The 27,725-nt window shown below is 48.2% G+C and overlaps 1 protein-coding gene across 1 annotated transcript in view; it reads right to left on the bottom strand.

Annotated features, from left to right (window-relative positions):
* Positions 1-2,363: 2,363 nt before the first annotated feature.
* Positions 2,364-27,725, bottom strand: part of SIRT1 (sirtuin 1) — a 104,974-nt gene continuing 79,612 nt past the window's right edge. Inside the window, exons 8-9 of the mRNA XM_075348780.1 lie at positions 21,079-21,633; positions 2,364-3,645 (exon numbers count right to left, since the gene is read on the bottom strand). Of these exons, the coding sequence (XP_075204895.1) occupies positions 3,341-3,645; positions 21,079-21,633 (860 nt within the window). The 3' untranslated portion in view covers positions 2,364-3,340. The remainder of the gene's footprint in view (positions 3,646-21,078; positions 21,634-27,725) is intronic.

Raw genomic sequence — 27,725 nt, 5'->3', positions numbered from 1 at the left:
CCCCAAGGCAGAGCGGGAATCCGGCGTCCGACAGTGCAGTGAGAGGGCTGGAGCATGTAAAAAGGCTCCAGCCCTCGGCGCTGCTGATTGCTCAGCGCCTGTCCCCTTCCCTGAGTGACAGGGAGGGGGCGGGAACGAAGCGGCACTAGGCCGCAGAAGCCGGGGACTGGAGTTATAAGCGCCGCCGCCGTAAAAGCGCGGTCGGCGCCCAGTCCCCGGCGAACTACAAGTCCCAGCCGCGCCGCCGCTCCCGGAGCGTCCGGCGCGGTAGTTCCCAAAACACAAAGTCACTCAGCAAAGCTGCAGTGACTGTAACCCTTTACTGTCCCCGGCGCACTAGCACACCCAGCAAGTCTGGAGTGTGCTGTGCCTGTGTGTACGGGGACACAGAGTACCTGTAATGGTGCAGGGCCATGTCCCTGAACGGTACTCCAGCTCCACATCCAGCAGGTTCAAATGGGTCTGTGGATGGAGCCCGGCGTCAGAGCTTTGAGGCCGGCAGGATCCCACTTCCTCAGAGCCCCTCAGGGGGATGTGGAAGGAAAGCAGCATGTGGGCTCCAGCCTCCGTACCAGCAATAGGTACCTCAACCTTACAACACCATCCAGGGGTGAGAAGGGAGCATGCTGGGGACACTATATGTGTCCTCTTTTCTTCCATCCGAAATAGTCAGCAGCTACTGCTGACTAAAATCTGTGGAGCTATGCGTGGATGTCTGACCTCCTTCGCACACAAAGCTAAAACTGGAGAACCCGTGATACCACGGGGGGGTATAGCCAGAGGGGGAGGGGCCTTGCACTTTTTAGTGTAGTGCTTTGTGTGGCCTCCGGAGGGCAATAGCTATACCCCAATCGTCTGGGTCTCCCAATAGAGCGCTGAAGAAAAGATGGTGGCACCTGGGATCTCATGCCAATGATGGCTCTATCGACACCAGTCTTGTGCATTTCATCCAGATTTGGAGATTGGTTGTATGCTATTTTGGGTGTGTGGTGGAAATACTCTTGTAGTTTAATTTCCTCACTGGACCACCGTCGTTTTGTCTCCTTCCGGGAGACACGCAAGTAATATTTTCACCTACACCCTCTCCTCTGGCAGTGAGTCACAGCCCGTAAGTATTGTAGTTTCACTACTTCGTGGTGAGCCTCAATAGTGGCCATTTTCCTTGGCACCCAATTCTCCTCTATTTGGGTCTGTGGGAGTTTTTTTGTTTTCTGCTCTTGGCCTCATCTATGACAACCCTGATAAAGTCTCGTTTGCCGAGTCTCAAATCCGTTCACTGCAACAGGGCAGCTCAAAAGCACCTTAATGTTGTCTTGTGTGGATAACATAGGACACATCATCCACACTGGGCTGGGAAAAGCAGGACAGTGACTGCAGCAGAGAGGAGATGCTAGACCCAAGACACACATTAGATCAGACCGCCCGCTAGGTGAGTAGTATAAAGGTTTTTTTTTACATAATACAGATTGGCTTGAGCTCTTATATAAAGCATTCCAGAATACGGTTTATAAGGGCTCACTGGTGGTGGCCGCAGCTCAAAAGGAAAACATGGTAACCGGTTCCCTTTGACCCCTCCATGACTGAGCTATTTTCCTCCCCTTATTTCAAGAGCCATAACTTTTTACCTTTTCTGTCTACATAACCATATTCTGGCTTTTTTTTTTTTTTTTTTTTGCAGGACGAGTTGTACTTTTGAATGACACCATTTATTTCATCATGCGGTGCAATGGAAAGTGCTAAAAACAAAACATTTTTTGTGTCGCCATTTCCTGAGTCAGCACAAGCCAGCACTGGTCACTATACCAAAAGCTCTCAGATAATTGTATAATGATCATGGAGAGGTATTAATATAATTATGGGAGTTAAAATTAACCTTTAATGTATCCTTTAAAAGCCAAAATAGGGTTCTCAGATAAACAAAACCTACACACTAGTGAATATAAAAATATTAGAACTGAGGAGCAACCTTGCTGTGTCACTCAGGCTGCATGATTACTGGCAGCGTCTCCTCCTCCCAAAAAACTAAATCAAAAACACAACAAAAACTTAACAATGAGGGTTGAATACCTGTGATTGCAACTGTATAGTGGAGAGCACCAACTTGAAAAGAGCAGTGGCCACATAGGGAAAAAAAAAAAAAAAAAAAAAAGTGCATTAAAAAAATTCTGGGTTACAGAAAATACTATGTAAATGAAGTACGAGGAACACTCATTTTAATATGGAAGGAGAAAAATGCACTTTCAAGGTTTCACACAGGGTCCAAATGCATAAAAAGTTACATTTCCTTCAAAAACTGTACAGATACATTCCAGAGTATAAATACTGAAATATCATTATGTATCAAGATTACATACTACAGGAAATTTGCATATTAAGATTTATTGAAAGAACTCTGATACAAATTCTACCAGAGGGACACAGCTCTCCCCACCCAAAGACAACAAAAACCTAAGAAAATAAATTAGGCACAGTTTCGACAACTCAAAAAAGAAAAAAAAAATTGACATTTTAGATAACAAAAAAAACCCCCTGCAAAACATGAATATCGCGGGAACAGCTGCATTTACCCAGTCAGCCAAGCAACCATTTTTATAAAGTGTTATGTAGAACTGTACATACTCATTTATATATACACATTATATATATATATAAAAAAAAAACAAAAACACAACACAGGATGGAAAGTTAGAAACTTCTCATTTACATTGGCTCATTTGAAATCAAATAGTTTATTCCAAGTCTAAATTACAAAAGCTAAAACGCTAAAAAATAAGTCAGTCATTTAGTTAAGGAATAAAATTGGAAAATAAGTTGTCAGAGAAAAAAGAAAAATAAACCGAAAAAGCAATAAAAGATGTAAAACTGCTTTCAGTTGTCAGCATTGGATAATCTACTACAAATAAAAAAAAAATAAAAAAAAAATAAAAAAAAAAATGACAAAACCTTGTCTTTGGCCTATTTTAGCTGTTCCTTTAACTTAAACCTTACATCTAAATATCTTTCACAGGAATTTTGCTCTTAAAAAAAACAAAAAACAAAAAAACCGAAACAAACCCCTGTATCTGAATGATACATAAATTATTAACCACAATACTGCATAAGTTCCACCACTACGCAGAGACAGAAAAAGCCAGTTACAAAAATAATTACAGAACGGTCTTGAGTGAATAGAAAGTTTTTTAAAAATCCTCAAGACCATGTACTTTGTGGGTTTCGTTATACTTTTTTGTAGACTAAATTTGTGTTTTGCATGCTCTGGAGTCCACATATTTCCATGCTTTTCGTTTTCTGGTTTCTATCCTTAATGCTGGTGTTTAGAAGATGTAAGGCAAGGTCTGTACTATAAGTTTGTTGATGTATTGTCACTACCTAAAACCCCATTGTTTTCATATGTTACAAACCCCTCAGACTCGTCCTCGAGCCCGCCTCTATGCTCCGTGTCAGAGTCATTGTCAAATTTGACACGATAGAAGTCTTCGTTCTCGCTGTCTTCGTCCGCGGGTTCCTGTAAACTTGGGCTTTGTAAGGACTCGCTGTCACTGTTCGTGCCACATGAGCTGGACGACAGGTCATCCTCAGAATCCGAAAACACCTCCGCTCCATGGAAAATATAGCGATTTGGGGACACAAAAAGATACTGAGTACCTAGAAGGGACACGGAAAGAGAATGAATCTACACTAATGCAACAAATACAAATTTGCAGCAATAAATTGTTTAACACCTTCGTGATCGGGAAATTAACCATTTTGCATGCATACAATTTTAAACTTTTTCTTCCAAGAGCCATAACTCAGATTTGTCAGTCAACAGTAATAGGAGGGCTTGATTTCTATAGGACAAGTAGTTTTGAATGATGCCACTTTACCATGTAATGTACTGAGGGGAAAAATTCCAAATTGTGGGGATATTGTGAACTCCACCTCCCCCATTCATAAAGTCTGAGCGAGTGGTCAAAATAACTAAAGAATTTTTTTTTTTTTAAAAAAAAAGGCGCTTACGTCACCTGTTTGAGACCCATTATTTTAATTTTTTCGTGTTTAATTGATGCTTATTTCACACACACGTGTAAATATGTGTGTGCGTATATATAATATATATTACACACACACGTGTGCATTATATATATATATATATATATATATATATATATATATATATATATATAATATACACACACACACATACATATACATACATATACATATCTGTGTATAATTATATATAATATAAAAATATAGTGTGTATAGAGAGATATCACACACATACATCTACAGTGGAACCTCAGTTAACGAGCAACCCAGTTAGGCTGCTTTCACACTACTTTTTTTTTTTAACGCAAAAACGGATCCAGTGCAAATGCTTTTTCATTTCAATGCATGTGCAATGGACTCGCGTCAACATGAGTTCACCTGCGTTATTGTAAGGATCCAGCGACTTGCAGTTTAACTTTTTTCAAAAATGCTACTTGTAGCATTTTTGAGCTGCGTCCAAATACTGCAAATTGCTGGATCCTGACTATACTGCTTGCAAACATGGATGCTGGCATGCTGATAGACAGGATCCTGCTTGCTCTACTGAGCATGCCCAGAAACCAGCCTGACGTGATCAGTCTCTCTCTCTCCCCCTCCCTCTCTACCCCGCCTGAGAGCTGCGGAGGCTCGTAACCAAGGTAAACATCGGGTAACTTGCTGGGATACCCGATGTTTACCTTGGTTACGTGTGCAGGGAGCCCGGCTCCTAGCAGCTACAGACGCTCGTAACCAAGGTAAATATCGGGTACCCAAGCAAGTTACCCGATGTTTACCTTAGTTATGAGCCTCCGCAGCTGTTAGATGCCGGCTCCCAGTCTCACGTTCAGTTCCCCTCACACCACTCCAATGCCCGCCCATAAACTTCAAGTGACAGGATCCTGCAAAATAACATGCGTTTGCATATGCGTTTTTCTCTGCAAAAACAGGATCCGCTTTTGCAGCAAAAAAACGTTCATGACGCATGCTAAAAAAAAAGGTAGTGTGAAAGCAGCCTTAGCGAGTATTCCGCTTAATGAGGAAAGCTTGCTGTAAATTTGTAACTCACGTGACGAGCAAGCTTTGCCGTACAAGCAAAAAATACTCACCGCACACACTTCCGGTTCCGTACATCCACCGCGCTCTAACCCGCTCCTGCAGTACACACACACACACACACACACACACACACACACACACACACACACACACACACACACACACACCTCTCACTTTACCTTTCGTTCCATCACCGGCCTCACTGTTCTTGTAGTTCACCGCTACAGGTTGTGTATCGGTAACCATCGCGACAAGGGAGGAACTTCCGCTGTCAGCCACTACTCAAAGGCAGCACGCTGACCAATCAGAGGCAAGCGGCTCCTGCCTTTGACGTCATCACTCTGGCAGCGGAAGGTCCTCCCTCGTTGCGATGGTTACCCGATACACATTTTGTACCGGCGAACTGCAAGATCCAGGAGGCCAGCGATGTAACGGAAGGTAAGGTGAGCATAATGTGTGTTTATAAGTGTGTGGAATGGCAGAATAGGGGACCAGGATGGGACATTTAACAAGTTGTGGAACGAATTGTCTGCATTGCAATGATCTCCTATGGGACATTTTGCTTTGCTAGACGAGTAAGTTGATTAACAAGCACAGTCCCAGAACGGATTGTTCTCATTAATCAAGGTTCCACTGTATACCTATACATACACAATTTGAGTGTATTTTAAATCTCCTTCTTAATCTTCAGAAATGTAACATGTAAAAAAATCTTGAGATATCATAAGGAAGAGAAAACTTGACCCATACTGAACCACAAATATTTTAATCATGTGGTGTACATGGCTCCTATACAGACTAATGCCTCCTTGGGACCATCCACTACAAATGTGATACATCGGGGGCGTGGCCTGGACGGCAATGTGAAGAGACGTGTTTGTGGAGCTCTCCTGCAAACACCCTTGATAAATCCCTGAATACCGCTGTTATCACTGCCTCAGCCGGCTGTCAGGAAGATAAGGTGGTGAGGACTTGTCTGGGGTGAGTCTGGTGGATGCAGAGTGCCATGGTCCGTCGCAGGCAAAAAGATAATGGAGGCGGGAAAGTCCCCAGCTCTCAAGATGGTGCCATGATAAGGCAGGAAGCTGAGAAAGAAGGGAATTTTGTTTACTTACCGTAAATTCCTTTTCTTCTAGCTCCAATTGGGAGACCCAGACAATTGGGGTGTATAGCTACTGCCTCCGGAGGCCACACAAAGTACTACACTTAAAAGTGTAAGGCCCCTCCCCTTCTGGCTATACACCCCCCCGTGGGATCACGGGCTCCTCAGTTTTAGTGCAAAAGCAAGAAGGAGGAAAGCCAATAACGGTTTTAAATACAAATTCAACCCGAGAAACAACCTCGGAGAACTGAACTGTTCAACATGAACAACATGTGCACCCGAAAAAAAAACAAATTTCCTAAGAAAAACAGGGCGGGTGCTGGGTCTCCCAATTGGAGCTAGAAGAAAAGGAATTTACGGTAAGTAAACAAAATTCCCTTCTTCTTTGTCGCTCCTAATTGGGAGACCCAGACAATTGGGACGTCCAAAAGCAGTCCCTGGGTGGGTAAAAGAATACCTCGTGATAGGGCCGTCAAACAGCCCTTTCCTACAGGTGAGCCACCGCCGCCTGAAGGACTTGTCTACCTAGGCCGGCATCCGCCGAAGCGTAGGTATGCACCTGATAATGCTTGGTAAAAGTGTGCAGACTCGACCAGGTAGCCGCCTGGCACACCTGCTGAGCCGTAGCCTGGTGCCGTAATGCCCAGGACGCACCCACGGCTCTGGTAGAATGGGCTTTCAGTCCTGATGGAATCGGAAGCCCAGCAGAACGGTAGGTGTGAAGAATTGGTTCCTTGATCCAACGCGCAAGGGTGGATTTGGAAGCTTGCGACCCTTTACGCTGACCAGCGACAAGGACAAAGAGTGCATCCGAGCGGCGCAGAGGCGCCGTGCGGGAAATGTAGATCCTGAGTGCTCTCACCAGATCCAATAAATGCAAACCTTTTTCAAATTGGTGAACTGGATGCGGACACAAAGACGGTAAAGTGATATCTTGATTGAGATGAAAGGAAGATACCACCTTAGGAAGAAATTCTGGAATTGGACGCAGAACTACCTTGTCCTGGTGAAACACCAGGAATGGAGATCTGCATGATAACGCCGCCAGCTCGGACACTCTCCGAAGAGACGTGACCGCCACTAGAAAGGCCACTTTCTGTGAAAGACGAGAAAGGGAAACCTCCTTCATAGGCTCGAAAGGCGGCTTTTGGAGAGCAATTAGAACCTTGTTCAGGTCCCAGGGCTCCAATGGCCGCTTGTAAGGGGGGACGATATGACAAACCCCTTGCAGGAACGTGCGTACCTGAGGAAGTCGCGCCAGGCGTTTCTGAAAAAATACGGATAGCGCGGAGACTTGACCCTTAAGGGAGCCAAGCGACAAACCTTTTTCCAACCCAGACTGCAGGAAGGAAAGAAAAGTAGGCAATGCAAAAGGCCAGGGAGAAACTCCCTGAGCCGAGCACCAAGATAGGAATATCCTCCACGTCCTGTGGTAGATCTTGGCGGAGGATGGTTTCCTAGCCTGTCTCATGGTGGCAACCACTTCATGAGACAAACCTGAGGCCGCTAGGATCCAGGACTTCCTTGAATAAGGCTCTACTAGCTGAAACATGTTGGATTTCTCTTAATGTGTCCCCCCTCACTGTTTTCATGATCGATGGATCTTTTTTAATAGAACCTCAATAAATATTTTTAACCTTCTTTGAAGTGCTGGAGATCATACTCTAGTTTCCTTGTCTGTGTTCTGCCTGAGGCCAGGGCAGCTCCGTGCACCAACACCGATCCTGACCTGGACTTTAGGAAGGGTGAGCTGAACTACTTTTTCTATTTTCTGTCAAGATAGGAATATCCTCCACGTCCTGTGGTAGATCTTGGCGGAGGATGGTTTCCTAGCCTGTCTCATGGTGGCAACCACTTCATGAGACAAACCTGAGGCCGCTAGGATCCAGGACTCAATGGCCACACAGTCAGGTTCAGGGCCGCAGAATTCAGATGGAAAAACGGCCCTTGAGACAGCAAGTCTGGACGGTCTGGTAGTGCCCACGGATGGCCTACCGTGAGGTGCCACAGATCCGGGTACCACGACCTCCTTGGCCAGTCTGGAGCGACGAGAATGGCGCGGCGGCAGTCGGACCTGAGTTTGCGGAGCACTCTGGGCAACAATGCCAGAGGTGGGAACACATACGGTAGTCGGAACTGCGACCAATCTTGAACTAAGGCGTCTGCCGCCAGAGCTCGGTGATCGTGAGACCGTGCCATGAAAACCGGGACCTTGTTGTTGTGCCGTGACGCCATCAGGTCGACGTCCGGCATCCCCCAGCGGCGACAGATCTCCTGAAACACGTCCGGGTGAAGGGACCATTCCCCTGCGTCCATGCCCTGGCGACTGAGAAAGTCTGCTTCCCAGTTTTCTACGCCTGGGATGTGAACGGCGGATATGGTGGATGCCGTGTCTTCCACCCACGTCAGAATCCGCCGGACTTCCTGGAAGGCTTGCCGACTGCGTGTTCCCCCTTGGTGGTTGATGTATGCCACCGCTGTGGAGTTGTCCGACTGAATTCGGATCTGCTTGCCTTCCAGCCACTGTTGGAAGGCTTGTAGGGCAAGATAGACTGCTCTGATCTCCAGAACATTGATCTGAAGGGTGGACTCTTTCCGAGTCCACGCACCCTGAGCCCTGTGGTGGAGAAACACTGCTCCCCACCCTGACAGGCTCGCGTCTGTCGTGACCACCGCCCAGGATGGGGGTAGGAACGACTTTCCTTTTGACAATGAGGTGGGAAGAAGCCACCACCGGAGAGATTCCTTGGCTGCCTGAGAGAGGGAGACCTCCCTGTCGAGGGACGTCGACTTCCCGTCCCATTGGCAGAGAATGTCCCATTGTAGTGGACGCAGATGAAACTGCGCAAAAGGAACTGCTTCCATTGCTGCTACCATCTTCCCTAGGAAGTGCATGAGGCGCCTCAAGGGGTGCGACTGGCCCTGAAGGAGAGATTGCACCCCTATCTGTAGCGAGCACTGTTTATCCAGTGGAAGTTTCACTATCGCTGAGAGAGTATGAAACTCCATGCCAAGATATGTTAGTGATTGGGTCGGGGTTAGATTTGACTTTGAAAAGTTGATAATCCACCCGAAACTCTGGAGAGTCTTCAGTGCCACGTTCAGGCTGTGTTGGCATGCCTCTTGAGAGGGTGCCTTGATAAGTAGATCGTCCAAATACGGGATCACGGAGTGACCTTGCGAGTGCAGGACTGCTACTACTGCTGCCATGACCTTGGTGAAGACCCGAGGGGCTGTCGCCAGCCCGAAAGGAAGAGCTACGAACTGCAGGTGTTCGCTTCCTATAACGAAGATTAGAAAACGCTGATGCTCTGGCGCAATTGGCACGTGGAGATAAGCATCCTTGATGTCTATTGATGCTAGGAAATCTCCTTGAGACATTGAGGCGATAACGGAGCGGAGAGATTCCATCCTGAACCTCCTGGTTTTTACGTGTTTGTTGAGCAGCTTTAGATCCAGGACGGGACGGAACGACCCGTCTTTCTTTGGCACCACAAACAAATTGGAGTAAAAACCGTGACCTTGTTCCTGAAGAGGAACAGAAGTCACCACTCCTTCCGCCTTTAGAGCGGACACCGCTTGCAGCATAGCATCGGCTCGGTCGGGCGGTGGGGAAGTTCTGAAGAAGCGAGTTGGAGGACGAGAGCAGAACTCTATCCTGTACCCGTGAGACAGAATGTCTCTCACCCAACGGTCTTTGACCTGTGACAACCAAATGTCGCCAAAGCGGGAGAGCCTGCCACCGACCGAGGATGCGGAGAGAGGAGGCTGAGAGTCATGAGGAAGCCGTCTTGGTAACGGTTCTTCCGGCTGGCTTTTTTGGGCGTGATTGAGTCCGCCAAGAATCTGAGCCCCTCTGATCCTTCTGAGTCCTTTTGGACGAGTAGAATTGGGACCTGCCTGAGCCTCGAAAGGACCGAAAACCAGACTGTCCCCTCCTCTGTTGAGGTTTGTTTTGTCTGGGCTGAGGTAAGGATGAATCCTTACCCTTGGAGTGTTTAATGATTTCATCCAAACGCTCACCAAACAATCGGTCACGAGAAAAAGGCAAACTGGTTAAGCACTTCTTGGAAGAAGAATCTGCCTTCCATTCTCTCAACCACAGGGCTCTGCGTAAAACCACAGAGTTGGCTGACGCCACCGCCGTACGGCTCGTAGAGTCTAGGACAGCATTAATCGCGTAAGACGCGAATGCAGACATTTGAGAGGTCAAAGGTGCCACCTGCGGAGCAGATGTACGTGTGACCGTGTCGACCTGTGTAAGCCCAGCTGAAATAGCTTGGAGTGCCCATACGGCTGCGAATGCTGGCGCCAACGACGCTCCAATAGCTTCATAGATGGATTTTAACCAGAGCTCCATCTGTCTGTCAGTGGCATCTTTAAGTGCCGCCCCATCTTCCACTGCAACTAGAGATCTGGCTGCAAGCCTGGAGATTGGAGGGTCCACCTTGGGACACTGTGTCCAGCCCTTGACCACGTCAGGGGGAAAAGGATAGCGTGTATCTTTAAGCCGTTTGGAAAAACGCTTATCTGGATAAGTGTGGTGTTTCTGGATTGCATCTCTAAAGTCAGAGTGGTCCAGAAACGTGCTTAATTTACGCTTGGGATACCTGAAATGGAATTTCTCCTGCTGTGAAGCTGCCTCCTCCGCAAGAGGAGCTGGTGGAGAAATGTCTAACATCCTATTGATGGACGCTATAAGATCATTCACTATGGCGTCACCATCCGGGGTATCTAGATTGAGAGCGGCCCCAGCATCAGACTCCTGATCAGTTACATCCGCCTCATCACACAGAGAGTCGTCCCGCTGGGACCCTGACCAGTGTGATGAAGTTGAGGGTCGCTCATAGCGAGCCCGCTTAGGTTGTCTGGGACTGTCGTCCGAGTCAGAGCCGTCACCCTGGGGTGCATATGACACCCCCGGAGCTAGGAAGTGGTCCAGCTGAGGGGGACCAGGGGGCAATGGATCAACAGTGCCCATGGTCTGAGTTACTGGTCTAGACTGCAATGTTTCAAGAATTTTAGACATAGTCATAGACAATTTGTCAGCAAAAGCTGCAAACTCCGTCCCTGTCACCTGGACAGCATTTACAGGTGGTTCTCCCTGGGTCACCTCTAGCAGCGGCCCCGGCTGAGCAATTGCCACAGGGGCCGAGCACTGCACACAATGGGGGTCAGTGGAACCTGCCGGTAGAGTAGCCCCACATGCGGTACAAGCAGCATATAAAGTCCGTGCCTTGGCACTTTTGCTTTTTGCGGACGACATGCTGTTATCTCCTTGAGAAATCTAAGGAGGGTATATAGCAGAAAACCACCAGCGACTGTACAGTGCAAAGTATTGCCAGCACAAAATACAAAAGTACACTATGGCACAAGTGGGGGAGAGCCCTTGAGGGCTGCTTACCGCCCGCTGAAAAGCGGGTGTGAGATCGTAGAATCCCTTGTCTGGGTCTCCCAGCCTCCCCTCCGCAGTTCAGCGTGCAGGCAGGAATGGCTGCCGGCGTCCTGTGAAGAGGGGCGGACCGTGGGCGTCCCAAACAAAAGAGCGGGAAGCTGCGTCCCCCTGTGCCTAGTGTGAGGGCTGGAGTATGTAAAACAGACTCCAGCTCTTAACGCTGCTGGACTGTACAGCGTCCCGCCCTCCTCCTGACTGGCAGGTCCGGGGGCGGGAACGATACGAACTAGGCCGCAAAAGCCGGGGACTGTAGTAATCTAGCGCGGCCGTCATATATGCACGGCCAGCGCGGAAGTCCCCGGCGCACCACAAATCCCAGCCGCGACCAGTAAACACTGACCCCAGCGGCCGGATCGGCCGATCGTACAAAGTCACCTCACTCAGCAGAGCTGTAGTGAGTAACGGCACCAGCGCAGCAGCGCTGTTTACCCCGGCGCACTAACACACCCAGCAATGCTGCAGTGTGCGTGCGATAAGCACGGGGACACGGAGTACCTTGATGGAGCAGGGTCCTGTCCCTGAGAAAACTCCGCTCCGTATCCAGCAGATCCTCCAGGGGCTGTGGATGGAGCACGGCCTCAGTGCCCGGAGACCGGTAAAGTCCCACTTCACCCAGAGCCCAAATGGGGATGGGGAAGGAATCAGCATGTGGGCTCCAGCCTCCGTACCCGCAATGGGTACCTCAACCTTAACAAACACCGCCGACAGAAAGTGGGGTGAGAAGGGAGCATGCTGGGGGCCCTAGTATGGGCCCTCTTTTCTTCCATCCGACATAGTCAGCAGCTGCTGCTGACTAAACAGTTGAGCTATGCGTGGATGTCTGGCCTCCTTCGCACAAAGCATAAAACTGAGGAGCCCGTGATCCCACGGGGGGGGTGTATAGCCAGAAGGGGAGGGGCCTTACACTTTTAAGTGTAGTACTTTGTGTGGCCTCCGGAGGCAGTAGCTATACACCCCAATTGTCTGGGTCTCCCAATTAGGAGCGACAAAGAAATTAATGCAGCCTGTCAGGAGAGGATGCAGATCGCAGCAAGGCTAGAGAAGTTTGCCTGGACACCAGAGAAATCACTTCAGCATATAGATAACAGAGGTGAGATAGAGGAGGGAGAAGACAATGCCAGCTCTGAAGAGATGGGGGATGGTGAAAAGCAGCAAGATAATACAGAAGTGGAGAAAGCACATAGTGCAGAGGAGGCTACAGGAAACCCCACTTTAAAAGGACATTTTTGCAGTGGTGTCTTTTTGTAAAGAAGCTCTGACTACCCTGACAAAGCAAGTTAAGGGATTACAGGCAGAGGTTGCTGACATTAAGAAAGACCTCAAGAAAGCAGATCTGAGAACAGCGGCTGTGGAGGAGAGAGTGGGGATAATAGAGGATCATATTACAAAACTACAAAAGTCTGAAAAAACATTTGCACAGCAGATAGCTGAAATCACGGCAAAAAAAATGATGATTTAGAGAACCGCTCTAGAAGAAATAACATCCGAATTGTCGGCATCCCTGAGAAAGCGGAAGGAAGAAACCCCACTGAATATGTAGAAGACTGGCTCAGGGGGAAAATGGGTGCTAATGTCTTATCCAAGCTCTATGCTGTGGAACGTGCACACAGAGTCCCGATGCAGCCACAACCAGCAGGCAGGGGCCCTCGCACTATGCTAGCCAAGCTCCTCAACTACAGAGACAGGGACACTATACTGCGAAAGGCAAGAGACATGGAGGATCTTATGATTGACGGCCAGAGAATTTCCATATACCCGGACTACTCCATTTCTGTTCAAAAGCTACGGATGACTTTTACAGGAGTAAAGAGGCGCCTGCGAGAGATTGGGGTGCAATACTCAATGATGTTCCCGGCAAAGCTAAGAGTGATGGCGTTGGAGCGGGTGCACTTTTTTACAACTCCGGAGGAAGCCATGCAGTGGTTGGACGCAAACGAAAAGCGGATCCGTTTGAAGGAATAAGCTGACTGTCTGAATCTGCAGTGTGTTGGAGAAGGCCGGCTGAGGCTCTACAACATCCTTAGGAGCTTACAGGGGACCCTTCTTGTTTTTTCATTTTTTTTCTCCCCCCTTTTTTTTTTTTTCTTTTTCCTCCCTCCCTTTGGGATTGAGGTAGTATGCAGGGGGAATGCGAAGGGTTTGATGTGAGCTTCGCAGGACATGGGGACTGCCTAATTAGGCGCGGTGGTGGTATTTACAATTTGAGATTCCAGTTTAATTACTGTTCGCCATTTTACTGTTCTATTGGTTGAGTGGAATATGATTATACATAGACAGGGTGGGAGTGGAGAATTGTTGGAAAAGGGACGAGTTTTAAAATGTGTCTAAGAGGGGAAGGCGAGGGAGGTAGGGGGGAATTTAGTAGGGATTATGGACCAGGTTTGGAAAACCCGATGCTTCACGGGAGTACTCAAAAACATGAAGTGGTAGGGAGCAGGAGGGGAGGGGAGCAGGGGGGGGAGGGGGGAAAGGGGTAGGGTGGAGGCAGCATGGGGAGATACTACAAGGTTTGATGGTTTTACTGGGTGGGATAATGGGGGATAGAATTAAGGTGTTGAGTTGGAATATTAGAGGGTTATCAGATAGGACTAGGAGAGCGGCATTAATTAAATATGTTCAAGACCAGAACCCGTCAGTAATATGTCTACTAGAAACGCATCTCACAAAGGAGACAACACATGTTTTAAATAGGAGATGGGTGCAGAAGGCCTATCATTCCACCTTTTCCAACTATGCAAGGGGTGTATCACTGCTGATCCATAACTCTGTGCAATATGAAGAGATAGAAGTGTATGTGGATAAAGAGGGACAGTGTGTGGCCGTCAAGTGTAAAATATTTGGCAGACTCGTGTATAGCTGCAATATATATACCACCTCCATATAAGTGCACCAAACTAAGGGAGATAAGGGAGTTCTCTGAGAAGGGGGGAGTAATCCCTTTTTTACTGGTGGGGGACTTCAATAATGTGATAGACCTGTACTGGGATAGGAGTAGTAGACCTCCAGGTATTCAGGATAGTTCTATGACTTCGTTTGGCACTCTTATTGGGGAACTTGGAATGGTGGATGCCTGGCGAGTGAGGAATGGGAGGGAATCCTGCTTCTCTTGTTATTCGGCTTCGCATAACACTCTGTCCCGCATTGAAATGGCTCTAGCTAGTGATCTGATGGATGCAATGATAGGCGACGTGCAATATCTGACAAGAGTGATTTCAGATCATAGCCCAATTCTAGTGTCCATACGACGGGGAACCCTGACAGGGGGAAGGAGGGGAGAGTGGAAGCTTCATCCAGCATGGATCCGTCATATTAATATGGGGAATATAGAACGGGATCTTGGGGACTTCTTTATCCACAACGAGGGTAGCACTGGTCCCCTGGTGGTATGGGATGCGATGAAGGCATACCTCAGGGGGCTCCTGTTCAGGGATATCTGTAGATGTAAAACACAGACGAGGCTGGATGAGAAAGATAGCCTGGAGTCCTTAGATAAGGCAGAGCTGGAAGCAATCCGGAGTACTACTACAGACGCGAAGCAAAATCTTAGGCAGGCACATGAACAGGTTAATAAGATGCTTTTGGAGAAGGCGGTAAGGAAGAAGGCATTCCAAAAATTGCATTTTTATGAGGAGGGGGAAAAAGTTGGTCATCTATTATCGGTCATAGCTGCAGCTCAAAGGAGTAGCTCATTTGTGCATGGTATGGACACAGTGGAGGGGACACAGGTCACTGAGGTTGAGGAGATCCTTGGGGTCTTTAAAGATTTCTATCGCACGCTATATTCTTCTAGCGGAGAGATGAGGGTGGAAGAGGTGGACTCGTTTCTTGAGCGAGGTGAGCTTCCGGTGCTGTCTGTGGTGGATAGAGAAACTGGAGTCACCTATTACTATTGATGAACTGGAGGACGCTCTGCATGGCATGAGCAATGACAAGGCACCGGGAGCAGACGGGCTACCAGTTGAAATTTATAAACAGTTAGAAGAAATCCTATTACCCAAACTATTGAAAGTTTTTGAGGTGGCGGAGGGGGAAGGTGTATTGCCTGAATCTATGAGAGAAGCAATAATAGCAGTAATTCCTAAGGAGGATAAAAATCCGAGGCTTCCAGACTCATATAGACCCATCTCGTTATTAACAGCGGACGTGAAGCTTCTGGCTAAGGTGTTGTCAAACCGGCTGACTGGAGTTATATCTAACCTAATACATATGGACCAATCAGGGTTCATGGCCAATAGGTCGACAGCTGCTAATATCAGGAGATTGTACCTTAATCTACAGTTGCCGCCTGACAACCCTGGCCGGAGGGTGATCGCTTCGCTAGATGCCCAGAAAGCGTTCGATAGTGTTGAGTGGGGGTATCTGTGGAAAGTGTTGCAGCATATGGGTTTTGGCCCACGGTTTGTAAAGTGGGTGCAGCTGTTGTATAATAGGCCTACTGCTAAAGTTAGAGTTAACGGTATGACCTCCACAGCGTTTGAGTTGCACCGGGGAACGAGACAGGGCTGCCCACTATCGCCGCTCCTATTTGCTATTGCAATAGAGCCTCTGGCGGCGGCCATTAGGAAATCAAAGGAGATCCATGGATTTAAGTATGGGCATTTAGAGGAGAAAATAGCTCTTTATGCTGACGATTTATTACTTTTCTTGGGGGATCCATCAGCCTCATTGGATCATGCCATGCGGATAATAGAGAGATTTGGAGAAGTTTCGGGACTGACCATTAATTGGTCTAAATCAAGCCTCTTTAAAGTGGATGGGGAAGTAGCCTGGACAAATGAGGATACTGGGGCTAACAAATTGAAGAATGTGGACGAATTTAAATAAATATCTAGGTATCCAGATATCTCTGCCAGTAGAAAAATACATACAGGTGAACTTATGGCCTCTCCTTAAAAAATTGAGAGTCAAGGTGGATGCCTGGAACAAGCTACATTTGTCAGTTGTTGGAAGGGTTAATTTGCTAAAGATGGTAGTAATGCCTAAACTCCTATACATACTGCACAATGCCCCTGTTTGTATTTCAAGGAAAAGATTTAAAGGGATAAACTCGCTGTTTAGGGACCTGGTGTGGGGTAAAAAGCAGCCTAGGGTGCGATTAGAGACTTTACAAAGGCCGAAGGATGAGGGGGGTCTAGCAATCCCAAATCCGGAATTGTATTATATAGCGGCGCAATGTCAACACCTCAGGGGTTGGTCTGATCGAGAGAAAGATGGGGGCATTAAAGAAGTACTGGAATACATAGTGGGTAGAAGTCCATTGGTAATGGGACTAGAGGATGGTGCGGTGGGGCTCCTGGGTAGAACATCTCCTACAATGGCACTTATAAATAAGACCTGGGATAGGCTGAAAAGGGTGAGAGGGGTGACCCGGTTAACTAAGTTTACACCTATCTGGGATAACAGTAATCTCCCGGAGATTCAGAAAATGGGGAATATTGAGGAGTGGAGACGCAAGGGTGTAGTATACATGCATCAGATATTGGACGGAGGAATTGTGAAATCGTTCCCACAGTTACAGAGTGAGTTTCAGTTACCGGCGTCCGGCTGGCTCCACTACAGACAATTAAAACATGCGATTGCAGCCCAAGCGGCTAAACAAAGTGTGGCCATACAGACTGACCTGGTACTGGAGTATGTGTGTAAGGGTGGAGGAAGCACTAAAGGGATCATTTCTGGCACATATAAAGATATACTACATACCTTTCTTTTAGACTACCCAATTAAAGCTAAATCTAAATGGGAGGAGGAAGTTGGGCCGATAACGGAGGTGTGGGAGAGTATCCTGGAGTATGTCCCTAAACTTTCCATGAGCGAACCGGCCAGACTGTCTCACCTATACGTGATTCACCGGGTATATAGGTCTCCCTTACTGATGTTTAAAATGGGGTTGAAAAGGAATTCGGAGTGTCCAAGGTGTCAGGGATCTGACGCAGGTATTTTTCACATGATGTGGTCTTGTCCGAGACTGGTCTCCTTTTGGACTAAGGTTATCCACAAGATAGGAAGAACATATGGGTGTGTCCTCCCCAGGGAACCAGTGATATGCCTATTGGGATATGTTGAGGAGCTTGGGGTGGAAAATACTATGAAAATTGTCATTGCTAGGCTGCTATATGCGGCAAGAAAGCTAATCGCCAGGTCCTGGATTAAAAAAGACCCCCCGACCAGGGGAGAGTACATTAAAAGGGTGAAATGTATTCTTCAGCTGGAACAGGGAGTGTATGAAAGAAGGGGGAATGTTAAAATGTTTGAGAAGCTATGGTCTCCTTGGCTGCAATGCGGATAGGACGAGTGATGGACCAGTAAACTGATATGGGACGGGGATAGTCGTCTGAGACCTCTGATGTGTGTGTTTTGTTTTATTTGTGTTACTAGTTGTTCCTCCTGCACAACGGGATGGTTGCTATACTACAGGTGAAGGGTATTCTAAGTGTGTACTAAATGGGATGTAGTATCGGGGAGAAGTGTTGCTGCCGGGGTGGGGGAGGGGGCGGGAGGGGGAGTTAAAGGGGTAATAGATGTGATAAATTTAATTTGGCTGCCGATTTGTTATTCTGTTGTATGTACTCTGTTTTAATAAAAAAGTATCTGATTTAAAAAAAAAAAACAAATGTGATACATCACTTCCTCTGACACTCCCAATCTCTAATCTAGGTAGGGGGTGAAGGCAATCAAGGTTTTTTGCCTTTTCTTAATTTTTCCATATGTATTACAATGCAGGGTACACTAGTATGAGGGGACATTGATTGGCATATCCTCTCAAACATTGGCCTCATCTGCAAGTAATCAGTTGGGAACAAGGACAAGATTCAGTCACGATTTTGTCATGTAAGGGTGGAAACACATCTATGCGAGTAAAATCGGTCCGACTGGGCTGAAAAAAAAAACTCGGCTGATTTTAGTTCACGTTAGGTCCGAGTGCAACGCAAGTGCGATGCTTTTTCTGAATAAATTAATGATTTTACTAGCGTGTGTAATGCGTATTTTTTACTATGTCATCTGCCATTCAGCCCTGCTACATGGCCGCTGACAGCAGACACAGACAGCCATGTAGCAGAGCTGAATGGCAGATGACAGCAGACACAGACAGAGCCGCACAATCAGAATGAACTCGGGTGAACTTCACCCGACTTCATTGTCATGCTGCGGCTCTGTCTGTGTCGCGTCCTGATTAGCGGTCACATGTGAAGGACTCACCGGTGACCGCTAAACTCCTGAGTGACTGAAGTTAGCAGCCCTCTCTCATATACGGTACTCACTGATCCCCGGCGCCGCGCTGCACGGCATTCACACTGCTCCGGCGGCTTTTACTATTTTGAAAAAGCCGGCCGCTCATTAAACAATCTCGAATTCCCTGCTTTCCCCGCCCACAGGCGTCTATGATTGGGTGCAGTGAGACACCTGTCACTCAGCGTGGAGGCGTGTCTCACTGCAACCAATCACAGCAGCCGGTGGGCGGGTCTATACTGTGCAGTGAAATAAATAAGTTAAAAAAAAAATGGCGTGCGGTTCCCCCCCCCCCTCAATTTAAATACCAGCCAGATAAAGCCATACGGCTGAAGGCTGGTATTCTCAGGATGGGGAGCCCCCCAGCCTAACAATATCAGTCAGCAGCCGCCCAGATTTGCCGCATACATTATATGCAACAGTTCTGGGACTGTACCCGGCTCTTCCCGATTTACCCTGGTGCGTTGGCAAATCGGGGTAATAAGGAGTTAATGGCAGCCCATAGCTGCCACTAAATCCTAGATTTATCATGTCAGGAGTCTATGAGATACCTTCCATGATTAATCTGTAAGTTACAGTAAATAAACACCCACATACATGAAAAAATCATTAGAAATAAAAACAAACAAACAAATTCCCTCATTACCAATTTAATAAGCCCCAAAAAGCCCTCCATGTCCGGCGTAATCCACGGACCTCCAGCGTCGCTTCCAGCTTTGCTGCATGGAGGCGACGGAGCTGCAGCAGACACCGCCGCTCCTGTCACCTCCACGCAGCAACTGAGGTGAGTAGCACGATCAGCTGAGCTGTCACTGAGGTTACCCGCTGTCACTGGATCCAGCGGTGGCCGCGATTAACCTCAGTGACACCTTAACAGATCGCGCTACTCACCTCAGTTGCTGCGTGGAGGTGACAGGAGCGGCGGTGTCTGCTGCAGCTCCTGTCACCTCCATGCAGCAAAGCTGGAAACGAGGCTGGAGGTCCGTGGATTACGGCGGACATGGAGGGCTTTTTGGGGCTTATTAAATTGGTAATGAGGGAATTTGTTTGTGTTTTTTATTTCTAATAAATTATTTTTTCATGTGTGTGTGTGTGTGTTTATTTACTGTAACTTACAGATTAATCATGGAGGGTGTCTCAGACGCCTGACATGATTAATCTAGGATTTAGTGGCAGCTATGGGCTGCCATTAACTCCTTATTACCCCGATTTGCCAACGCACCAGGGTAAAAATCGGGAAGAGCCGGGTACAGTCCCAGAACTGTCGCATATAATGTATGCGGCCATTCTGGGCGGCTGCTGGCTGATATTGTTAGGCTGGGGGGCTCCCCATAACGTGGAGCTCCCCATCCTGAGAATACCAGCCTTCAGCCGTATGGCTTTATCTGGCTGGTATTAAAATTGGGGGGGGACCGCACGCCATTTTTTGTAAATTATTTATTTATTTCACTGCACAGTATAGACCCGCCCACCGGCTGCTGTGATTGGGTGCAGTGAGACACCTGTCACTCAGCGTGGAGGCGTGTCTCACTGCAACCAATCATAGGCGCCTGTGGGCGGGGAAAGCAGGGAATACGAGATTGTTTAATGAGCGGCCGGCTTTTTCACAATAGTGAAAGCCGCCGCAGCAGTGAGAAAGCCGTGCCGCGCCGGGGATCGGCGAGTACGAGAGAGGAGGGGAAAATGACCGACAGACAGAGAGGGACAGAGATAGTGACGGACCGACAGAGAATAGAGACCGAGAGGGAGAGACCGACTGACAGAGAATAGTGATTGACAGACATTGTGACACATCACTCGTTTCCAGTGTTTTAGGAAACATGCGAGAAATGCATTTTGAAAATCGCATGTCACTAGGATGGTGTGAGTGCCGTCCCGTGACATCCGATTTCTTACACGCTCCCATAGACTTGCATTGGAGAGACTCGCTGAGAAACTCGCCAAAAAGCAGCATGCTGCGATTTTTTTCTCAGTCCGATTTGGACTGAGGAGAAAAAAAAAAAAAAAAAAAAAAAAAAAAATCGAGAGCTGAATCATTCACTAACATGTGTCCGATTCCAATGCGAGATTTTCTCGCATTGCTCTACTGCGAGAAACTCGCAAGTGAGAAGCAGCCCTAACAGTTTGTCTAAAAGGGCAGCTTGGTGTTCTGTTGGAACTTCCAAAACACTTGACTGACCGGTCAATAAAAGCCAGTCAGTAATGAGACTCAGCCCGGCTCACTTACCATCCAGACGTTTGCTTATCTGCTCCTTTGAAGCTTTACTTGTCAGCCCCGTTCTGGTTGGATCAATACTCTCTGTAACAAACTTTGTGGAGTTCTCATCATTGCTCACTGGCGTCTCAATTGAAGCCTCTGACAACTCGAGCGGTGCGATATCGGCTTTACCATCAGCATTGCCTAAGCTTATTCTCCCTTTTCCACATTGCGAGAGTTCAGATTCACTTTCTGAAGAGGGACAATCTTCTAGCGGTGGAGTCAGAGGCAGCTCTAGGTGTGCTAACGCATCTTCTGGAAACAGATCCTGTCCGATGCCCGCTACCGGCCTAGGGGGCATCATATCTGGCAAAACTGAAAGTACTTTGTTTGGTCGTGGAGGCTTCTCTGTGATTTGTGAAAGTTTCATGGGACTGGTACAAAGTTCTGGATATTTTCCAGCCAGTCTCTGACACAATTCATTTATAATGACATCGCAGTCACCAAGTAGTTCAATATCAAAATGCAAATGAGGCAATGGCTCTCGGTTGATTAATATTTGAGGCACTTCATGAGGAATTGAACCTTAAAAACAAGAAAAAAAAAAAAAAAATCAAGCATAAGATCAAGTTAAGAAAAAGCAGGAACTATAGGCCAATAATTCATGTATCCTAAAACTGCATTCATGGAGATATCCCACAATTGTGTTTTATGTTTCTTCAAGGGAATCTGTCAGCAAGTTTTTACTTTTTAATCAGAGCAACATAATGTCGGCATTGAAGTCATGATTCCATGAATGTGTCACTTATTAGGCTGTGTGCTGTACTTTCCACACAATCAGTGTGCAAGACGAGAAGTAGGCACCCGGATAACAAGGCTGCGGGAATGGCAAGTGCGCATGCACGTGATCTCCAGTAGCTGACGGGGACGTCGCACGTGTAAATCTATGTTGTTATCACACCTACAGGGGCGTGATACCACGGAAAACATGCAAACACCCACAGGGTGATGCGACACCCAGGGGACTAGAGCCTCTGATCATTTACATAAGGTACACAAAATTAAACATTTTTATACAGTCACATTACACAATATTACAACACAGAGATAGGTAGGAAGGGGTTACTAGGCCACACATCACACTGCTACTAGGTTAGAACACAAATTACCTGACAGGTTGCCTTTAAAGGGAATCTTGAGGTTTTTGTTATCCCGTTTGAGAGCAGCATAATGTAGGGGCATCACGAAGTTTTCCACACACTTCAACTCTCATGGCAGTGTCAGGCTCTGTTCAGATTCTGACACTCAGCCCTCTGGGCTCAGTTTCTTTGGTGTCTAGTATCAACACAGGCATACCTGCTGTGTGCTGGTTCATAGGCAGGCTAGCAACAGTTAATCTCTGCTAGTCTGCTCGCTCCTTTAAATCACATGTTGTGGGGAGACGTATTATATTGTCCCATCCTATTTATACTGTTGGAATCTGTCTACCCATGCCAGCTATAGATTATTCTGTGTTGGTCTGAGAAGTGTGGTGTCAGACTCTCTCTGGTGAAAGTTGTGTTTAGTGGTATTTTTGCATGGTGTGGTTGTGAAGTGTACCCTAGTTTTGTACTTCCTCCCTGCTCTTGTTTTCCTCCTGAATCTAGTATGGACTTGTGTGTGCGCGTGCATGCTGTATAACAGTTTGGTTTTTCCCTTGTCTGTCCTTTTACTGTGGTTTCAACACACACCTGTCCCTTCTCTCCCTGGAAGAAATGGAATTAGATCAGGACTGGCCAAGAAGCAGACTCAGGCCTCTCCACCATTAGGAGTATGCCTGAAAATTGAGAATAGGGATAGCATAGGGCCAAACAAAAAGTCTAGCTCACGCATTGTGACAAGCCCTTTTGTTAGGAGCATGGATACACTTTGCCAAAACGTGTGCACATTCTGAGAAGAAAATCCAAGTTCAGCTTCACTAACTGTAGGCTTCTTTATTATTAAAATTACACCCCATCCCCTATAACGCCTCTACTAGTTTCTGGTGTTAAGCACCCTTAGTCATAGCATAAGGCCCCCTAGCTGGAGGGACAGCTTAAGACCCATGGTTTCCAGCTATCTCAAAGTCATCGTGACAAGGGGCAGAGACCCTCATTCCAGCAATATGTTATTTACTAAAGCTGCTTTCACACCTCCATTTTTTTCTATGAGGCACAATCCGGCACTTTGCAGGAAAAACGCAACAGTTTTTTTTGTGCTGCAAGTTGCGTTTTTCCTGCATAGACTTTAATTAGTGCCGCATGGCCTTGTGTTCCGTCCGGTTTTTGCCGCATGCGGCAGATTTAGCCGATGCGGCGGCCGGATGGAACGTTGCCTGGCACGTTTTTTTTTGTGCGGCAAAACAAAAAAAAAAAAAAAAAAAACACACACACACACACACACACACACACACACACACACACACACACACACACACACCGCATCGGCAGGATGCAGTGTTTTTCCCAATGCATCCCTATGGAAGCCGGATGCGGCAAAAACCGCATGCGGTTTTTGCCACTGCGCATGCTCAGTAGCATGCCGCAAGCGGCAAAAACCGGACGGGCCACATGTAAAAAAAAAAAAGAATTTTGTTACTTACCGTAAATTCTTTTTCTTATAGTTCCGTCATGGGAGACCCAGACCATGGGTGTATAGCTACTGCCCCCGGAGGACACACAAAGTTACTACACTCAAAACGTGTAGCTCCTCCCTCCTAGCATATACACCCCCTGCTAGCCAGTCCTAGCCAGTTTAGTCTAAAAGCTGAAGGAGGACATCCACCCACAAGAAGAGAGAGTAAAATCCGGAAGAACCGGAACCTCTGTCTACAACAATAACAGCCGGTGAAGACACACGGAACAAGAAACCTGCCAACAGGCAATAGGGAGGGTGCTGGGTCTCCCATGACGGAACTATAAGAAAAAGAATTTACGGTAAGTAACAAAATTCTATGGGAGACCCAGACCATGGGACGTTCAAAAGCAGTCCATGGGTGGGAATAAACAGACAACTGAGAAGCAGGCAAACCTAACTTCACAAATGGGCGACAGACGCCGGACAAATGCGTCTGCCCAAGCCCGCGTCTGCCAAAGCATGAGCATGCCTTGGGTAGTGCTTCGAAAAAGTATGCAGACTAATTCGAGCTGCAGTCTGACAGACCTACTGAGCCGTAACCTGGTGCCTGAAAGCCCAAAAAGGCGCCGACAGGTCTGATCAAATGTGCTCTGATCCCCGGCGGGGAAGGCACTTGAGTACACTTGTAGGTCTCGGAAATGGCCAACCTAAGCCAACGAACCAAGGTCGGCTTAGATGCCGAGAGACCGTTACGCTGACTAGCAGTCAGCACTAGAGAGAGGTGCACCGCCTAATAACGGCGGTGCAAGACACATAGATCCGGAGCGCCCGCACCAGATCCAGGATATGCAACGCTTCCTCAAGCGATGAACAGGAGCCGGACAAAAGGAAGGCAGGAAACTTGCCCCGGATAAGGTGGAAGCAGTAACCGCCTTAGGGAAAAAAGTCCGGAGTCGGATGAAGACCACCTTGTCTTGATGCAAAAGACCAAAAAAGGGGGTGACTCCGAGAGAGTGCAGCCAGAACTCTCTGGCGGGAAATTATAGCCACTAGAAAGATTACTTTCTGTGAAAGATGAAACAAAGAAACCTCCCCAAGAGGCGCAAAGGGGGGTTTCCGGGAACCGGGAGGACCGGATTAAGGTCCCAGGGCTCCATAGGCCGCCAGAAAGGCGGAATGATGTGAGATGCGCCCTTAAAGGAGCGCACCGGAGCCAGCCGGACGATACGCCGCTGGCACATACTGACAGAGCCGAGACCTGTCCCTTAATGAAGGGTAGTCCTAGCTGTAGACCGGACTGTGGAAGGGACAGGAGGGTCGGCAAGGCCAAAAAGGTCAAAGGACACTTTGGAGCTCGAGTCATAGCGGAGATGACTTCAGGAAGGATATCAGAAGTCGCCAAGATCCAGGACTCAAGAGCTACGCCGTCAATCTGAGAATCCAGAATTCTGACGGAAAAAACGGACCCTTTGAGAAAAAGTCTGAACGGTCCGGAAGATGCCATGGCAACCCAACGGACAGAAGGAGCAGGTCAGAGTACCAAGCCTGCCTGGGTCAGTCTGGAGTATGAGAATGACCCGACGGCCCCCTTTACTGATCTTGCGCAGGACTCTGGACAAGAGGTAGAGGGTGAAATACGTAAAGAGACAAAGCTGGGATCAAACATGAACCAGTGTGTCTACCGCAAAACCTGAGGATTGTGGACCACGGTTGGACAGCTAAAATAGTCTGCCTCGCAGTTTTCACCTCTAGGATGTGGGCTGCGGATACGGTGGACTAGGAGTCCCTTGTCCACTGAAGAATGTTGAGCCGCCAAGATTGCCAGGCGGCTGAGTGTCCCGCCCCGGAAGCTGATGTAGGAAAACGCTGTCACGTTGTCCGACTGGACTCGAATGTGCCTAGCCACCAACAGATGGTGAAGGCTTAGAGAGCTAGAAATACAGCTCTGATTTCCAGCACATTGATCCAGAGGGCTGATTCGGACAGAGTCCAAGCGCCCTGCGCTCCACGGTGGAGATATACTGCTCCCAAGGCGGATAGGCTTCCATTGACGCCACCGTCTGACCAGCGCCTGTATAAGGTGTCTGATAGAACGACGTCGACCGCCAGCGGAGGGACTACTGATCGACTAAGAGCAGCTTCACAAGAGCCGACAGAGTTTCGAATTGCGTCCCTGAGAACCTCTGGTTCGAAGTCAGAGTGGACTTGGACAGAAAGACAAGCCACCCGAATAGGTTAGAGTGGCGAGAGTGAGCGAAGCACTCTACTAAGAGTCAGCACTGGATGAAGCCCCAACCAGAAGGCCGTCCAGGGCAAAAGATCACTGCCAATCCCTAGGGGTGCAGGACCCTAATCACAGCTGCCCCAATGAGAATACTCGAGGGGCCGTGGCTAACCCCAAGGGAAGAGCCACGAATTGGACCACTCCGATTGTCAAAACGTAGTCAACGCTGGTGTGAAACTGCGATTGACTCCTGCAGATAGGCATCTCTGATGCCGATGGCTGCTAGGGAATCTCCTTGGGTTCTTGATTGATCCGGTGAAAAACACACGGAACAAAACCGAGACTCCATGTGAAAACGCCACACCTGACTATGCTTGAAAAGCTAAAGATCCAGGTCGGAAGGCACCGCCCTCTTCGGGGACTAGGAATAGATTTAAGCAAAAATCTCAGAACCGTTCCCAGTCGGGAACCGGTACAATTACTCCATTGGCCTGCAAGAAATGCCACGGCCTGTGAGAAGGCGGCGGCCTTGGAGCCGGGAGGAGTTGACAGAAAAAATCTGTTTGGCGGGTGGACAGAATTCCATCCTGTAGCCATGGGGGATATAATCCCGCCCCCACTGAACGGAGACGTGTTAGAACCCTACGTCGCCAAGTGGAGAGAGCCTGCCACCGACCAAGGAGGTTGTTGGCGTGGCTAGATAGCTCGGAGGAAGCTGACTCAGTGGCAGCATCTCCTGCGGTCTTCTGAAGACGCAGCTTCGAGCCATTTGGTTGTATGAACCTAGGCCGAGCTAGAGGACGATCAGATGGAGGAACGGAAACCACCGAAACCTCAACTGATTCCTGCCCTGGACAGGTTCCCCGGTTTAGGTTTGTGGCAAGGAAGAACACTCCCCACAAGAGCTTCCTTAATTTCATCCAGTTGGTTCCGAGGAAACTGGTCCCTCCGAAGCCACAGGAGCCTGCGGATAGCGAGGAAAGTAGCCAAGACCACCGCCGTGCGGTGTCCAGCATGGCAGACCTGGCAGAGGATGAAAAGACTGAAGTCTGGAAGTTCAGGCAACCGTTTTGGGCATAGAGTCCCTGTGAGGGAATGCATCTCCTCCAGAGAAGCAGAGAAGGTACAAAAAAAACCGCACTGCTGTAAAGCTGAGGAGAACGAAGCTCCTGCCGCCCCCATACCGACTTGGCCAAAAGGACAACCGGGCGGACTGCAAAACCTTAAGTGAGGAGCCATCAGCCACTGACATAACGGTCCGGGCTGAGCCACCTGAGGTGAATGAGCCCACTTCTTGACCACCATTGGTGGACAGGGGAAGCACAGTCCTCAGAATCACGCTTCATGGGAAGCGACTGTCAGAGCGGAACCTGGGCTGGTCACAGGGGCCTGAAAACTGGAGTGGTTAAGGAACACACGTTGTGTTCACCTAGATAAGGTAACTCCGGCGGATTGAGGTCCAGTACAAAATTAATGTACCGTGGGATCCTTATAGAGGTGCCGTCAGCCACTGATACAACTATCCGGGCTGAAAGTGTAGACACCGGAGTGGCCACCCTTGGCGACTGAGTACACTCCTTGACCCCTCTGATGGGAGGGGGAGACAGGCAGCAGAACCCCGCTGTGGGGTCTGCAGGACAGGCTGTGGGCTTGGACGCAGCGGGCTGAAAACTGGAGTGGTTAAGGAACACACTCCTCGTCCTGTTAAAGGTATACTGATGCCTTTCTGCCAGCGGGGAATACTCCCCTGATACAGGCGGATGGAGGTCCAGTACAAGTATAATGGACGCAATCCAATCATTCGCATCTGCGTCACCTACGGACGGATCAATGTACATAAAGTAGCGTCCGAGCCCCT

Source organism: Anomaloglossus baeobatrachus, chromosome 5 (genome assembly GCF_048569485.1).
Source record: "Anomaloglossus baeobatrachus isolate aAnoBae1 chromosome 5, aAnoBae1.hap1, whole genome shotgun sequence".
Taxonomy (NCBI): Eukaryota; Metazoa; Chordata; class Amphibia; order Anura; family Aromobatidae; genus Anomaloglossus; species Anomaloglossus baeobatrachus.
This window is presented reverse-complemented; position numbering and strand designations above follow the sequence as displayed.